Source organism: Heterocephalus glaber, unplaced genomic scaffold, assembly GCF_053883595.1.
Source record: "Heterocephalus glaber isolate CG9 unplaced genomic scaffold, H.glaber_assembly_v1.0 deba00001553, whole genome shotgun sequence".
Taxonomy (NCBI): Eukaryota; Metazoa; Chordata; class Mammalia; order Rodentia; family Bathyergidae; genus Heterocephalus; species Heterocephalus glaber.
The window spans coordinates 16,621,920-16,638,375 of record NW_028258344.1 but is presented as its reverse complement, the minus strand read 5'-3'; the positions used below and the strand labels follow the sequence as shown (position 1 = coordinate 16,638,375).

The following is a 16,456-nucleotide window of genomic DNA, read 5'->3' as shown; positions in this document are numbered from 1 at the left end:
CATATTAATCTTGTCTGTGATGAACGTTGAAGCCCAACCATGAATATCTCTAATTTTAGTTGTATTCTTAAGAGCTGTATCTTTTAACATACTTTTAAGGTTATGTATGTGAAAGTGCTTACAAACTGACCTTATGTCAAGCATATATGATTAAAAACATAGACTTCATGCCCTTTTCCCATTAGTATCTTGGTCCTCATAATCCTGGGAGGAAATTATGGCATGCAGATAATGAAAATAAGAGCTGTCAGATTACAAGGAAGTATAATTGCTAATCATGAATTTTATACTGATGCATTTCAGTAGATGAAACTGAGTACTATTCATGTTAAATCTGACATTTCTTGATTCTGGGAAAAAGAAATTCTTAGCTGAATGCAAATTTTATCATTAAATTAAAATTTAAACTCTGATTCTGGCATCAAAACTCTTTATAGAATGGGAAGTGCATGGCTCTGCATTTTGCCGCAACCCAGGGAGCCACTGAGATTGTTAAACTGATGATATCATCCTATTCTGGAAGCAGTGATATTGTTAATGCATTCGATGGAAATCATGAGACCCTGCTTCACAGGCAAGTTTTCTACCGGATCATTCAGTATAAAAATTTTAGTTTACTCACGTTAAATGATAAGTTGCAAAAAATTAGTGAGTATGCTTGCAAAGATTCTGTAGTTGGAAAGAACAGAACAGACAGTAAAAACCCATGGTTCAGCTGGAATCTTTATGCTGCTCAGGAATCTGCGTAGAATGTTAAATAGATCTTTAGAGAAAAATCTCTAGTGGCATATTCTGGATCAGTTCTTCATCTACTCAAATTGGCTTCCTACATCAAAAGGAAGTCAACACACAAGGCTTTCCAAGCCATTTCTAATCTGTTCTAATTCTTTATGTGTACCTTATTCTCATGTTTAGTGAAGATAATGCAGCAGGTACCTATGGATATTCCTTTGTTTCCTCTCTAATCTCTTCTACCTATCCCCCAAATTATAGGTAAATGTGTTCAAAACATACAACTTTAAGAAATCATAAGTGATTCTCTTAAAAAGATAAATTTATATGTGGAGTTTAACAGAAACATGTATTGGGAAAGTGTTTAAAATTGTAGACTTACTAGATCTGCGACAGGCAGTGTAGATTCTTAGTTAAAGTTCTTGGGAAGACAAGGACCATCAGAGTGAAAGAACTTGGCTGAGATGAATTGTTTCTCTTTCTCTTTTTCTCTCTCTCTCTCTCTCTCTCTCTCTCTCTCGCTTGCTCGCTCGCTCACACACACACACATACACACACACACATACACACACACACACACATAGACCTGCAATCAGGCTGGAGGCCTGGAATGGCAGAAAACATCTGATCTATTTCAGTTGGTTACTGGACAGGAAATCTATAATATCTCTCAGGGAAAAAGATACCTCTCTACTAATACAAGATACGTTTTTAAACTGTGGAGGTGGGGATAGATATACATATTAGCAAAACCATCAGCCACAATAAGAATAGAAAGGAACTCCCATGTAAGATGAATTTGCAAACTAAAACATCATAGCTTGACGGGAAAAAAATTAAAACAGCAAAGTCAACAAAAGACCTATATACTGAGTTCTAAGGAATTAGAAAGAACAGAGGGATCTGAAAAGGATTTCAAAATAAAGATATTTAAGACTTCCAAAAATTGAAAGCAAGGGATAATCAGTTATGTAAAAAACACTGTAAATATATTGTGATAACAAAAGATTATAAACAATTGTGACATATAAATTCAAGGGTGGTGATATAGAAAGGTCTAGTTAGAAAATCTTAAAAAAGTGATTGAAATAAAATTTTAAAAAGGTAGACTAATCTTTATACTAGACTCTAAAACTGCTGCATATTACAATCATGCAAGGAACTTACAAAGTCTCAATGCCAATTAATACCCAAGATTTTATTAGAATCTTTGATAGGTGTCTCAGGATACCTTTAAAGAAGTTTTTGATTCTATTGTTTGGTCAATTTGGAAAGCCACTGACTTAAGTATAATTGAATTGCACCTTTAGAACACAATCTTAATATGGAAATATGCCTAAGAAATTATTTTAAGCAACTAGGATTTAAAATTAGATTTAATTTTTAAAAATTATTAAATGTAATATACTTTAAATATAATGCAACCTCTTGTGAGTTTTTAGTGAAAATTAGCAAGCTGATTCTGAAATTTATATGTAAATGGCTAAGAACAGCTGAAATAATCATAAATAGGAACATAGAAATGAAATTTGCAATAGGAAAAAAGTTTTAAATCACTAGTATTAATGTTTGTCACAGTGATACTTTAATGTAGGATAAAAACTTATATTTGCTTGATTAACATGAGTCTTATGGCTAGCCATGAGATGATACCAAAATAACTTCAGTTCTCTCCATAATTAATTTTGGCTTCATAAAAACTTGAGAAATCTAAGGCTTCCTTGTTAGCTTTTGCCAAAGAAGACCATTGTGCATCCTGCAGGTAATTTTAGGCACACTTTACAAGTAGCAGTCTTCAGGCCCCATCATCACAGTGACACCAGTTAGATCTTTTGTCTTTAATATCTCAGGGCAGTGAATACTTATTTCAGAACATCTTCCTGATAATCTTACAAGCAAAATAAGTTCATTAAAAGATGAAGTAGAAAATTTTGTGATACATTTGATTTTTCCTATTACTACTATTACTTTGAAAATATATTATCAGAATCAACTATAAATGTCAAAGGTTACCAATCTTTAGCATTGTATTATGTGATTCAATGTCTAATTTAATTAAATGTGTAAATATAAAAGTTATATTTTATATATTTATACCAATATTACCTTAATTCTGTATTTTGCAGAGCTTCACTATTTGATCACCATGAACTAGCAGACTACTTAATTTCAGTGGTAACTATTTAACTTACAGATTTATTTTATTATACTACTATTGAGAGTAGAAAAAGCATATAATTACATAGTATGGCATTGTAACGATAAACCACATTGTAATTTCTTGCTTACCTACAAAGAAAAGTTTCAGGACAGCTGACATATTTGCAATTGAGAGCATTTTGCATGTGAATGCATATTGGCCAAACTTCACCACCATGAAGTTCAAAATATAAAAGTGTACTTTTCTATGCCTGTGTCAACTTTTTTAGTAAAAGGAGTCTGTGGGTTTGTTTCAAGGAAAGCTTTTTGGATGGCCTGTGAACCAGTTCTCTGGGAAGTCTAAGGCTTACGCAGCTCTGGTGCCCTTCTTCAGGACTGGGTGTGTTAGGCTGGTGATGCAGGACAGGCTGCCTAAATCACCTTCACCTTCCATCGTAAGCTTCTACACCACTGCTCCAGCACCAACTTTCAAACCAAGAGAAATGACGGAATTAAAAATTATTGTTGAAGATTTATTGCAAATGAAAGTATGAGTGAGATCTTTCTCATTCTAAGAAGTGAAATCAGTTAGCTTTTGAGTTAAATTTTCATAAGTCCTATATATGGATGAACTTACAGTATATTTATTTAAGCCCAATGTATCAGCAATGAATATAGTTCCACTTGTAGTATTTAACCTGTGCATGTTGTCAAAAACAACTGAAATTATGGTATTTAATAGAAACTTGGAAAGCCTCACTGGATACCATAGCTTCATGCCATGCTTGGTTGCCTGACAAGGCAGCCACCTCTTCACCTGGCAAAAGAACTAAGGCAGACCCTCACCCACCACCAGGTTTCTAAGGGGCTGGTGCAGTCATCATCAACTGCATTCAGTGGATCTTGAAAGAACAGGGAAATTGCCACAATCCAAGGTTAAACTGTTTCTATTAACCTGTCCAAAGTATAGAATTCTGTCCCTGAAATTTTCAAAGGCCTTTTTCTTATCATATCAGATATTATAACCATAACACATAAAAATCACATAAATGACTTTTAAGTATAAATTTTCTCAAATATTTGGCCAAAATCTTACCTAAGTAAATTCAGTTTTTTTAGTTTATCTATTTCAGATGAAACAGAGGTTTTTTTTTTTAATAAACAGTTTCTTGTGAAGTTTTTAAAATCATGTGTGCAATAAATTTGGAAGATTTTTAAAATAATAGGCGTTTAGAAAAGATTTATTGGCCAGGGATTTAGCTCAGTTTTGCTGTGCCTGCCTCGCAATCACAAGGTCCTAAATTCGATCCCCAGTACCAAAAAAAGAAAAGAAAAGATTTATTGCAATAAGAACTGAACTTACTGCTCTAGATCAGAGGATTTTATATTTACATATGTATATATTTCTATTTTATAGATAGATACATAGATACATAGATAGATACATACATACATAGATACATAGATATCCAGATGTCAGTCAAAAGCTTGGCATGTGGGTGCTGGCTTTGGGAGCACGTATACTAAAAGCTTGACATATGGAATGGCTGCATTGTTGAAATTATGAAACAAGATTTGACTTCAGATCTCATCTTGAAATTTCAAGTCATGTGCTTTAGTGCTGGCCATAATCTAGACACCGTCCCAATAGATTGAAATTGCTTAGGGATTGCAATGTAACCTGCTTTATCTGTTCAAAAGCTTTCTGTTGAATGCCTTGTTTTGTTTTAGGGGGCAGATATCAACATCACCGATTCTGAAGGACGTTCTCCACTTGTATTAGCAACTGCTTCTGCATCTTGGAATATTGTAAATCTGCTACTATCTAAAGGTACCAAGAAGGATCAAACCAAACCTCTGGAACTAGTATTCAATTAGGTTAGATAAACATTTATTAACTATCTGTTGTGTGCCAGGCATGGGGTCAGGTAAACTTTCTATGTCTAGAATAATTTTCAGTTCAGTAAAAGAGAGCAGTATTTGAAAAGATAATTTCAAAACATAATACATAACATTTTAAGATAATTGTCATACATCAGGCATTTGCTTAATATTTTATCAATTTTTCTAATGAGTCAGTCCTATGTAATGTAAATGCTGTAACTATCCCCATTTCAGACACTAATCTGGTGCTATCATAACAAAAAGAAATCTCTTTCTTTTCTGTCATTTTCATTCTTCATGTCTAATTGCTCTGTATTTCTATTTTATGCTTTATAAGTTAAAGCTTCATATATTAAGACAATGCACAGCGTATTTTCTGTCCTCTTACAAACACACATGCACATGTGCACACACAGACACACACATGCACAGAGTAAGGCAAACCTGTTTTAAAATATGTTGTTTCATCTAAATATACTTAAAGGTTGGCAAAGTTTTGTTAGACTATTTTAAGTTGAAAATCCAGTGTGCACCATATTTTAAATAAATAAGTAGAATTTATATTTATATTGTGCTTTTTAGGTGCCAAAGTAGACATAAAAGATCATCTTGGACGTAATTTTTTACATTTTACTGTGCAGCAACCGTATGGGTTAAAAAGTCTGAGACCTGAGTTTATGCAGGTAATGTATGTGTATGGATTTTCTTAAACTAGGTTGTATACAACAGAGATTAAACTAGTTTCATTATGATTTTTATTGTTATGAAGGCTGATTCTGGGGTTTCAAAAGTGTTTTAAAACATAGTGATGATGATGATGATGACTGCATTGGGACTGAGTTTTCAAAGTTACAGAAAGTTGCTCTATATCCTCATATATAATAAGGATACATACTTAATCACTCATAGTTTGTCTAGTTTTGATCATTATGAATTATATATCAGTGAAAAACCCAGGTTGTGAATGAATTAGCAGCGCTGCATCATTAATTAAGAAAAACTACTCAACATAGTTGACTCATTGATAATAAGGTGAAAGCATTATCTTTATATGTATCTTATATTACAAAAGCAAATAGTTACTGAGTGACTGTTCAGAGCATGTAAAGCGTGCCATATTATAATAAATACATCTTCATATTATCACTGTCTTTAATAAAGAATCAAGAACACATATATACTTGAATATTTTACACCAAATATACTTATTAATTGGATTAAGATAGTCATTCTTTTTAAAAAATTTAATGTACACACAAAAGGCAAAGTAAATTTTAACATCCAATCCCTTTTGCCTAACAGAACATATTAAGCTTTTTAAGTGTTATTTGGGGAAAAAGTGAGGAGAGGGGGCAGAGTGGTCATATATGCTCACAGAATGGTGAATTAAAAATATTAAGATATTTTCCCACTTGCAGGTTCATTTTGAGTCTTTACATTACAGAGAGACAAAGTGTGAGACTCAATCCTTATTTATTTTGCTCTAGAATCATTTAAGTTGTTTATGATTTTGCCCGCGAGAAATATATATTGACCCTTGTTGGAAAATACTATTCTACAGAATATTTTGAAAAATATATTCACATAATAGCCATGTTATATGCAGAATACTCATTTGTTCCCATAGATGCAAGAAATTAAGGCATTGGTAATGGACGAAGACAATGATGGTTGCACTCCTCTACATTATGCATGTAAACAGGGAGTTCCTGTCTCTGTAAATAACCTGCTTGGTTTTAATGTGTCCATTCATTCCAAAAGCAAAGATAAGAAATCACCCCTGCATTTTGCAGCCAGGTAAGGGTCAGTGTATATAACATATGACCATATTTTTTTTTGTTTAAAATTTACTTTGAAAAATATGAAATGTATTTTCAAGTTATGGGCGTATCAACACCTGTCAGAGACTCCTACAAGACATAAGTGACACTAGGCTCTTGAATGAAGGGGACCTTCATGGAATGACTCCTCTCCACTTGGCAGCAAAAAATGGACATGATAAAGTAGTTCAACTTCTTCTGAAAAAAGGTGCATTATTTCTCAGGTGAGGATACATGAATGAAGCCTTCTATATTATTTTTTATTAGCCATTTTCAAATTTCTTTTCTATTATATCTTTAATGACGGTATCTAACTTTATGTCCCACTAAGTACTTTTATTCATCTTATTTATTGTTCAAATTTCTTAAATATTAAAAGAGAATTCAGTATTATTCCAAGTTGAGAAATTAAACTTGAATTTTATAGAGTTGAAGACCTTCTTGAGGATCACAGAGTAAAAAGGCTTTGGGCAGAGTACTTCTGAAAACCTTTGAGATACATTTCATCATATTTTATTTCTCATATTGCCATCTTCTTGTATAGGTATAAAACTATGTTTGTGTATGTATATGTGGATAGACACACAAACACAAAATCAGGTAAGTTTATAGGACTTTTAATTGAATCTGGCAAATAATGGACATAAAAAGTGACAAAAGGAGACATTAAAAGTGAACTAAACTTCATTATAATTAAAGGAAATTTAATATAAGGAACAAGCCATAGTTATAATATGGAAGCATAATAAAATATGTTCCATAATTAAATGAGGTCTTCATAAAAAGAAAATTTAGAAACACATATAGAGCAATCATCTCTCTTCTAATCTTTTCCTAAGTGGTAAGTAGCAACAGCTCATTAGACTAATGTTCAAAGACACATGTCATCCTCAGAGCATCAATGCCAAAATATCAGTGTTGCAGTTTTGAATTGAATGCTTTACTTAATCTCTTCCTGCTTGCAAGAGTCACTGATCAGCTGACATACAAAGAGGACACAAGTGGACCCAGGTCAGCAGTTGTTGCTTCATTCATCATAACTGAAGTAGCAAAGGTGACTCTTGCATCTTAAGACAGCTGCTCATTAGCGCTGAAATTAAATTGGGTCAGTTTTTTCTATGTCTAATTTTTTAAAATGTTACTAATATAATAAGTCTTTATTATAAATATTGGGTTGGTAGATCTCAATTCTCTATTAGAACCACCTATAATGAGTGAGGTAGCTCCGTTCCTACACTTCATCTGAAGTATTTATGCACATGTCTTTTCTTAATTCTTGACAGTGACCACAATGGCTGGACTGCTCTGCACCACGCTTCCATGGGAGGGTACACTCAGACAATAAAGGTCATTCTCGATACTAATTTGAAGTGTACAGATCGGCTAGATGAAGAAGGGGTATGTACTGCATTCCTCTTACAAAATCAAGATCTTGTTGTAGAAGAAATTTTCAAAATTGCAGGACAAAAGCCTTCTTCCCAACCACCCTTTTCCCTTTCTTACCCTATTCTCGACTTTTATTTTTTAATCAAAGGCTCTTAGAGTGAGGAATGAGTAAAGGGTGGCAGAAATAAAGAATACTAAAAGATGGGTTCATGTGGAAGCCACCCCTTCAGTGTTACAGAGACTGCCCAGGGCCATTGCAATTTGATGACAAAGTTTACACCACTCCCTAGTAAACTCAGAAAACTTAAGGGAGGGGGGTAAGTGTTCATAAAGTTAAGTATATCACTTTGAAGCATATTGTCCTTTACTGTGCTATTACAGCCTTCCAGTATTGAAATGTGTATTTATTCATGAAATAATGGAGAAAGACTTTTTTTAAATGTCTTTTTTGACAAGACAAAAAATTGCAGTATTATAGCAAGCTCTGGTTTAAAGAAATTTATGTTTGTTAAAGCTCAAATCTTGAAACCACAGCTCTACTACATGATAAATCTCCCAGAAATAATTTTTTTTCTGTGTTCCCTGCAATCTACTTATCCTGAAAGTTTGTCCTTTGTTCTTTTAGCATAATCCTTGTGAAAGCAATACAAAAAACCATGGAAATTCACACACATACATCTGAATGATGCACTCATTATTTCAAACTTTGATTCTGAAGACCAGTTTTAAATTTATGTATTTTTATATTAAATAGTTAGCTTTGTTGATTATTTCCTTTAAGCAATTCAACAATAAAACAATAGAGTGGCCAGAGTAAAATTAAACATTGCTACTCCTTTTTCTGTGTTCTGTTTTATCTAAAAGAACACTGCTCTCCACTTTGCTGCAAGAGAAGGGCATGCCAAAGCTGTTGCACTTCTTCTGAACTATGATGCAGACATAGTTTTGAACAAACAACGGGCCTCCTTTCTGCACATCGCGCTCCACAATAAGAGGAAGGAGGTGGTTCTTACCACCATCAGGAACAAAAGGTACGCTCCTCCTGTCCACTGTTATTTAGTGTCCTCTGATATCAGGATGATTCATATCCTGAGGAAACAAAAAAGAAAAATAATTGTTTCAGCCTTTAATCAACATATTAAAAGGTCAGTTGTTTATATATTTTAATACACCTTTTGGGTGGCAACAGGCACATTGCTGCATTTTCTGATCTGCAATTTTCATTTCAAAATAAATAAACAAATAAATACATGAGCATAATTCCACCTCTCAAAAGCCCTCTTTTGAGACTCCAGGGACCCAGATGTATAAAGGGTCTGGCACTACAATTGCTGTCAAGCAAATTCTGTTGTCTGACACACTTTTGCCACAAAAACTCCAAACCTGGATGTTGGTGACAGTACTTCCTATTATAGTGCCATACAGTGAAATTTCCCTTAGCCCATGCTGTTCTATGGTTCTAGGTTTTTAAACATACTTTAACAAGTTTTATTGATTTATTGTACAAGGTAGTGTTTTCCATATATCAAACATAACTTTTCTATATCATTATAGACAGATATGTACAAGGACCCTGGTGTCACCCAGGAATGGGTACCAGTAAGCAACTTCATATTCAATGCAGATCTAGCTTGTGTTTTGAGCATGAGTAGTCTCAATAATCTCTTGTTTCCTTTGAATCACCAGTCAATGAAAGTATATAATCAGAAGTCTTCTGTTAATAATATTCCAGACTGGGCTGGGGATTTAACTCAGTGGTTTCACTGCCTGGGGCCCAAGCGCAAGGGCTGGAGTTTGATCCCCAGTAACAAAAAAAAAAAAAAAAAAAAAAAAATTCCAGACTGATTAGGGATGAGAGAAAAATTATTTGGGTTGTTATTAGAACCAGACTCCTATCACACAGATAAGATCTAAAGGTAAATAGGCTTTTTATGCTCCTTGTTTTGTTGAGTTATGTACTAGACACATACTATTTCATAGTTTAACTAAATACATAATATATATAGATATATATGAATTAACTATTAAATATGGGACTAGTACCAACTTCCTGATGTATATATGTGAATTTGAGTGTCTTTACTCAACATGATCAGCTCTAAAAGTACTTAACCACTTCATGACTTTAGGAGAAAAAAAAGATAAGGACATGCCTTCCTTGGAAAGCATTTAAAGAAATAAAATAATGATTATTACAACCATTCTGTAATTTCCCACATTCCTAATTTTTTTTTTCTTTTTTGGTACTGGGGATCGAGCTCGGGTCCTTACGCTTGCAAGGCAGGAGGCAGAACAACTGAGCTAAATCCCCAGCCCAACATTCCTAATTTCTATTAATGAACAAGGATCCAATCAATGAGTTAATCTTGGTTCACATATTGGCTACATTGGAACCAATGGCTGAACATTATATTTCAAGAATTAACCTAAATTTAAGTTTCTCCTAAAGGTATAATCTTGAGTTTCACCATCTGTGCAAGTCTTCTGTTTGTCTTATTTTTACAGATGGGATGAATGTCTTAAGGTTTTTACTCATTGTTCTCCAAGCAATAGATGTCCAATCATGGAAATGATAGAATACCTCCCTGAATGCATGAAAGTAAGTTCTGCAAACAGAACTTCTGTGGATAAATGTTTGGTGTGTTAGTTATGTTTCTCTCATTGCTGAGACAAAATGCCAGAACTCAAAGTTAAAGGGGAAGGGATTTATTTGGCTTACAGTTTGGAGAGGTTTCAGTCCATAATCAGCCAACACCAAGGCAGGGACAACAAAGAGGCATGGCAGAGCAGAAACAACATGGCACACACAAGGCAGCAAAGGTAAGGAGGGAATTACTGGTGTCTTCCTGCCCCTTTTATCTTATATAGACTACTGAGGGCAGGTAGCACTCACACCCTTAATCCTAGTGCCCTCGAGCCTAGCATTGCACCATGAATCAATTCCAGCTTCACACACTCTGGATCAATCCTATGACCACATGAGGCTTGGGGATAGGGGAACCATCTAGACCCAAATGATAACATTTGGCATATAATATGGTGTGGGGATTTATTTTTGTAATTGCAGTTTAATAGTAGTACATTTTATATTTAAATACAGTTTCTGGGTTTTGAGAGACTACAAGGGATGGTAGCCAATAAGTGTTTAATGAGGATTTACTTGGATTAAAGAATCCCATTGGTTATGTGTAACACAGGGAAATACAGTTAAAGATATTTTTTTCTTCAAACAGTCCAAGTCTAGAGCACAGACTACAAAGTGGTACTCATAGACTGAATAAGAGTGCTAGATATGTTGTTTCGTGTGCATATTATTGCTGTTTAGATTAGCACCGGTTGCTAATATTTACGACCAAGATACCTTCCTTAAGAATCCAAATAACTGGGTTCCTATAAAAACCAGAAAATCTGATGTCTGGGACTGACTTCACACAGTCAGGAATTGCTGGGCTGAGCAATAACTGCTTCTTTGTATGGGACAGGGCTCTCCTACTAGTACACCCAACCTTCCCCTTCTGTGTACTCAGCTCTAATGCCAAAGTTTGTTGTGTATTTTTGTTTTAATACAATGGCTTTCCTTGTAGCACAGAGATATTTTCAATAGTTGCCTCCATCTATACTATGAAGATAAAAGCCAGCCCATGGAGAGCTATTGTCTAAAAATAAAGGGAGAGAACTCTTATGCCTGGTTTGTTTCATTCATTTACATCAGTTGCTTGGTCTCCCGGGCATTTGAACATGTAACTCCCTGTACCAAATTAAACAAAATGAAAACATGACTGGACACTCACTACAACACAAACACACACAGACTATTGAATATATGAGTGTTAAAGGGTGCCAATAAAAGACCTCCTGGTTGAGATTTGAAGATTAGGGTAGACGTAGAATAACAGAGAAAAGCAGAATGACTTTAAATGTCATTGAAAGGGAAAAATATATTCAAATTCTGAAGGAGGCAATAAGACATAGAGACACAGAGGAGAGAGGGCTGAATGTGCAGCTTGAAGGCCTAGGGATTGAACCTTGGCTCTCCTGCTTGTTGTGCAGCTTTAGGCAAGACACTGTACTCTCTGAGCATTATTATTAATTTTCTTTATCTCTAAAACAATGACGCATATAGAGATCTTCCAAAATGATCACCAAAATATCTGCAAAATATATAGTATTCAGAATCATGGTTAACACATATATACCCTCCACTGTCTTTATACTTCTCATATAGTTACTATTAGCTGTTTTTATTTTTCAGTAAAAATTTACTATGCACTACTTTATGTGTACTTTTTTTCTTTATGGCCTATAGTGGAAATAAGACTTAGTCCCATCCTTTAATGGCATCCAGATTAGATTTTCAGGTGCAGAAATTTTATCAAGGGGTGCATCAATATTTAGGGTTGAAAACTATCTCAGGCTTTCTTATTCAGTAATTATCTTTCTAAGAATCTGTTCTATTGAATAATCAGAAATACAAACAGATTTATATATTTCATGTAGCATTTTTATATGTTAAATAGATTTTACAAATATATAATAGGAATATTTATTTGGGGAAAGTATAGAAATAATTTAAGAAATTAGGCCAAAATATTAATAAGAATTGTTATGGGATAATATTTCCCCTTCTTTATGCAACTATGCATTTTCTGCTTAGTTTTATATAATGACTCTTTTGGGGAAAGTGGGAATTTAACCAAGTGCTTTTGCATTGAGCTACATCCCCAAACTCTCTTTTAATTTTTATTTTGAACCAAAGCTCCACTAAAGTTGCCCAGGCTGGGCTCCAACTCACAATCTCCCACCTTGGCCTCCCAAAGTATCGGGCCTACCAACATGTGCCACCTTACCTGGCTTTTATATTATTTTTGAATTACAATTTTTAAATAAAACTTGGGAACTTAGAAGTGTTTTAGTTCAGCCACACCTTGCACATTTAAATTGCAGTATTTCTGAAGCTGCTTTTGCAAACCCCCACTCCAATCCTTGAGGCAGTCTACTCTTTATTTTTCCTGTGCTGATTATTACAAAGTTCTCAACCTATAACAATCAGACTCGTCTCTCTGATTGTACCTTTAACTACACCACTGAGTGGCTTTGCCTTTATTTTTTGTAATGCCTAGTATAACACAGTACTGTAGTTTGGTTAGCAACAGAGCCCTCCTCGAAATTTCCTCTGACATCAGCCAGGCCCCTATATCTCCCCATTACACTGTAGTCCAACCCTCTACCTTCAAGTCCTGGCTGACTGCCCCAGAAGTTCCAGGATGCACAGATGGGGCCATCTGGGACCTTGTGTATACCTGGTTAAAAGAGGGCAGGCAGGCCAAGCAATAAATTCTTTTCTCAGGATCATGAGTTTGAGCCACAAAAGTATGTCACCACAAACCAGAAAGGTGGCTGTAATTATCCCATCAGTGCTTTTTCCTTGAGTTAAGTTTCTAGAGCTAAGTTTCCAATTTAACTATTTCTTGTTTCAACATCTATTCTCCATTATTCTTCCCACTCCCCTCTGGATATATATTCTCAGTGTTGCTCAGCAAATAGGTACAGAAATAAACACAGTATCTTGGACTGGAACAATAGAGATGAGCCTGAAGCAAAAGGAGGACCTCAGGGCTAGGATGAAAGATCTCAATTAGTGAAAATAAATTGTTACTATTTTAGATACCAAGCAAAGGAATACTCAGTAATCTATATATTCTCTACAAGCCAACAAAGACATACAATCTTAGGCAAAAAAATCCATGGAGTATCTCCTACCAAAGTTTAGTAAACACAAAGTTAGAGTACAATTTCATTCTCAAGCACATGGTATATTTTGAATTATCTGACATTTCAGAAACATGCAGAAAGAGGTATTTGTGGAACTTTGTCCCTGAATCACATGCATTATAACTTACCCTTAAAGTATGGAGGACAAAGAAAGGGAAGGGGAACATTTTGTGTTGTTCTAGAAATAGAGTAAAATCCTTTCTTATATATAGTCTGCTGCTGCCCCAATATGATTTATTTCCTTGAGTGTTCCTCAGCTGCTTTTTCTTTCTCAAAGATTCTTTTAGATTTCTGCATGATACCTTCCACAGAGGACAAATCCTGCCCAGACTACCATGTAAGTTGTTTTATCATAATAATTTGAATTTATTTTATTAAAATTCTTAGAATGTTAAAATAGTGATATAATAGATTTATGATCTATTGTAGATGGTAAGAACAAGTTTCATTTGTTGTATAATTGTATTATCTACTTGTGAGAGAATTTTTTTTCTTACATCCTCATTTTCCTGAAGTATTTATTTCTAATAGCATAATTTGCTGTTATTTCTAGGCTTTATATTTTCGTTTGTAGTTTTACCTGAAGAATGAAAGTCTAAGCGATCTGAAAGAGCTTGAGAATCCCTCTATTTCCATGACTATGAGTTTCAAAGCAACAAAGTAATGACTTTCTAGAATATTTATTTTTTAAATTAATATGCAATAATTTAATTTCCTTTTCTTTAAATGACTTAACTTTGAGTTAGTTAATTTTCAGCAGCCCTATAAGCTTGTATATTTTGTTTCTGAAGAACTACTTCTGGAGTCTATTGTACACTAACTGTAATTTAAAAACAATTATGTCTTCTACAGATTGAATACAGTTTCAGATATCTTCAGTGTCCTTTGGAATTAACCCAAAAATTAACACCTGGACAAGAGGTTCAATATGAACCTCTTTCAATCCTGAATGTAAGTGTAGTGTTTTTATTATCCAGGTAGTTTGATAAAGTAATTCCATAATTGATGGAAATGGAAGGCACCTGGCAAGAATTGTAGTTTTATAATTCATTCTCTATGCCTGCCATGTGGCCTAACCCTTTATTTTTTTAATAGAACAATCACTTTTTACCATTGCTGTAAATTCATCCTCTTGAAGTTTTACACTTCGGTGCTAATAGTCATGTAAGACCTGATTCAATTCAGAATCACATAAATCATACAACGCAGGAAACATTTGTCCCCCATCTCTGTCCAGTACCTACTTTACACATTCAAGGATTTCCTCCAGTGTAAACCACAGCAGAATGACCACAGCTTTCAAGTTCAACCAGGGGCTGGACTGTAAGGTAAACTCTATCCTTTGAGAGGCTCTCAGATTCTTCTGGCTAAACTAACCCAATCTGAAGCAGGCTTTAAACATCCAGAGCAGATCAGAATTTCCCAAGACTTGGAACCTGGTGATCTGCTCTGTTCTCAGTAGGCCTTTCCTGGTGCCTGCTTTGTCAGTTCTTAAATTCAGACAAAATAGAAATCATTCCCTTATGAAGCTCCCTTAAAAGTCAGAACATCAGACATATATTCCTTCTCTTTCTCTCCCAAGAGAGAAGCCAGGAGTTGGAGTTTTCTTCCAAAACCACTGTGCTGTGCAGAAGAAAAGACTGTGGCACTTAACTGCCATGAGTGATTCATATAACTCTTCTTGACTATGGGGCAGCTGAGGCGCAGAACCTCCTGCCTGGGTTCTGGATAGCTCTCAAAGGCAATGGCCATGGATCATTGTTGGTCAGTGTAGGAGGGAGGCTCAGAGGCCGCCTACTCTGTCATCTTGCTGACATCAGTTTCTCTACATGTTCATTGAATGATTAAAAAGTAAATTTTAAATGCATATTAATAGTTCTTAATAGCTCATGAAAATTCAAAATCTGCAGATTATTTTAACTACTGTTTATGTGTACTGTACTAGAAAAATAAGACTACGTCTCTTCAAGCAGAGCGAAGGTATGGCCTTGCTAATTTATTCTTGATGTCTTTTCTTGTTATAACCCTGTGTAAGATGAAAAAGCCTTATGCCATCTCAGCTAATCAGAGATCAAAAGAGACACACTGCATCATACAATTGTACCTGCGTAAAACAGTTCTGTGCTTTTAAAATTTTTTGGATATACTTTTTGATTTTTCAAATCTTCTAAGATAAACAAATGTTACTTTTATAATATAAAAATAAAGTTATAAAAGCAGAAAACCAAAAGCTTAGTTTAATTATTTAATACAATTATGTTTTATTGTTCCTTCCTTATTTCTCAGGTCATGGTACAACATAGTCGCATAGAGCTTCTCAACCATCCTGTGTGTAAAGAATATTTACTTATGAAATGGTGGGTACCTGGTAATATTTTTTTAAATGAGGTTCTCATTAAATCTATTAGAAGTCTTCTAAACAATTATGTTTTAAAGGGATATTAATGTTTTAAATTTTATTAAAGTTCTGTACTTTGAAAAAGAAATACAAGGCAAGGGTAAATTTTGACCTTAAAGTTGCTTGACGTTAAAATTGGTATTATTTTTGATGCAAAATGAATGATTTAAGGGATCGGAGGAAATGTTATCTAAGACATAAGGAAGTGTGCTGGGTAGATCCTGCAGTTTAGTGGACAGTGAAGTGAGAAGTGTGTTCTAGGGAAAAGCAGCCAAATTGCACTTGAAACTTAAGGACTGAAGTCTCCCCTCTTCCCTTAATTGGT

General features: G+C 34.4%; 1 protein-coding gene across 1 annotated transcript in view; it reads left to right on the top strand.

Annotated features, from left to right (window-relative positions):
• Positions 1 to 16,456, top strand: part of Trpa1 (transient receptor potential cation channel subfamily A member 1) — a 45,568-nt gene that overhangs the window by 14,448 nt on the left and 14,664 nt on the right. Inside the window, exons 7-18 of the mRNA XM_004842180.3 lie at positions 438 to 574; positions 2,859 to 2,907; positions 4,603 to 4,702; positions 5,338 to 5,438; positions 6,383 to 6,552; positions 6,635 to 6,799; positions 7,859 to 7,973; positions 8,826 to 8,992; positions 10,467 to 10,560; positions 14,011 to 14,070; positions 14,586 to 14,684; positions 16,020 to 16,090. Of these exons, the coding sequence (XP_004842237.2) occupies positions 438 to 574; positions 2,859 to 2,907; positions 4,603 to 4,702; positions 5,338 to 5,438; positions 6,383 to 6,552; positions 6,635 to 6,799; positions 7,859 to 7,973; positions 8,826 to 8,992; positions 10,467 to 10,560; positions 14,011 to 14,070; positions 14,586 to 14,684; positions 16,020 to 16,090 (1,328 nt within the window). The remainder of the gene's footprint in view (positions 1 to 437; positions 575 to 2,858; positions 2,908 to 4,602; positions 4,703 to 5,337; positions 5,439 to 6,382; positions 6,553 to 6,634; positions 6,800 to 7,858; positions 7,974 to 8,825; positions 8,993 to 10,466; positions 10,561 to 14,010; positions 14,071 to 14,585; positions 14,685 to 16,019; positions 16,091 to 16,456) is intronic.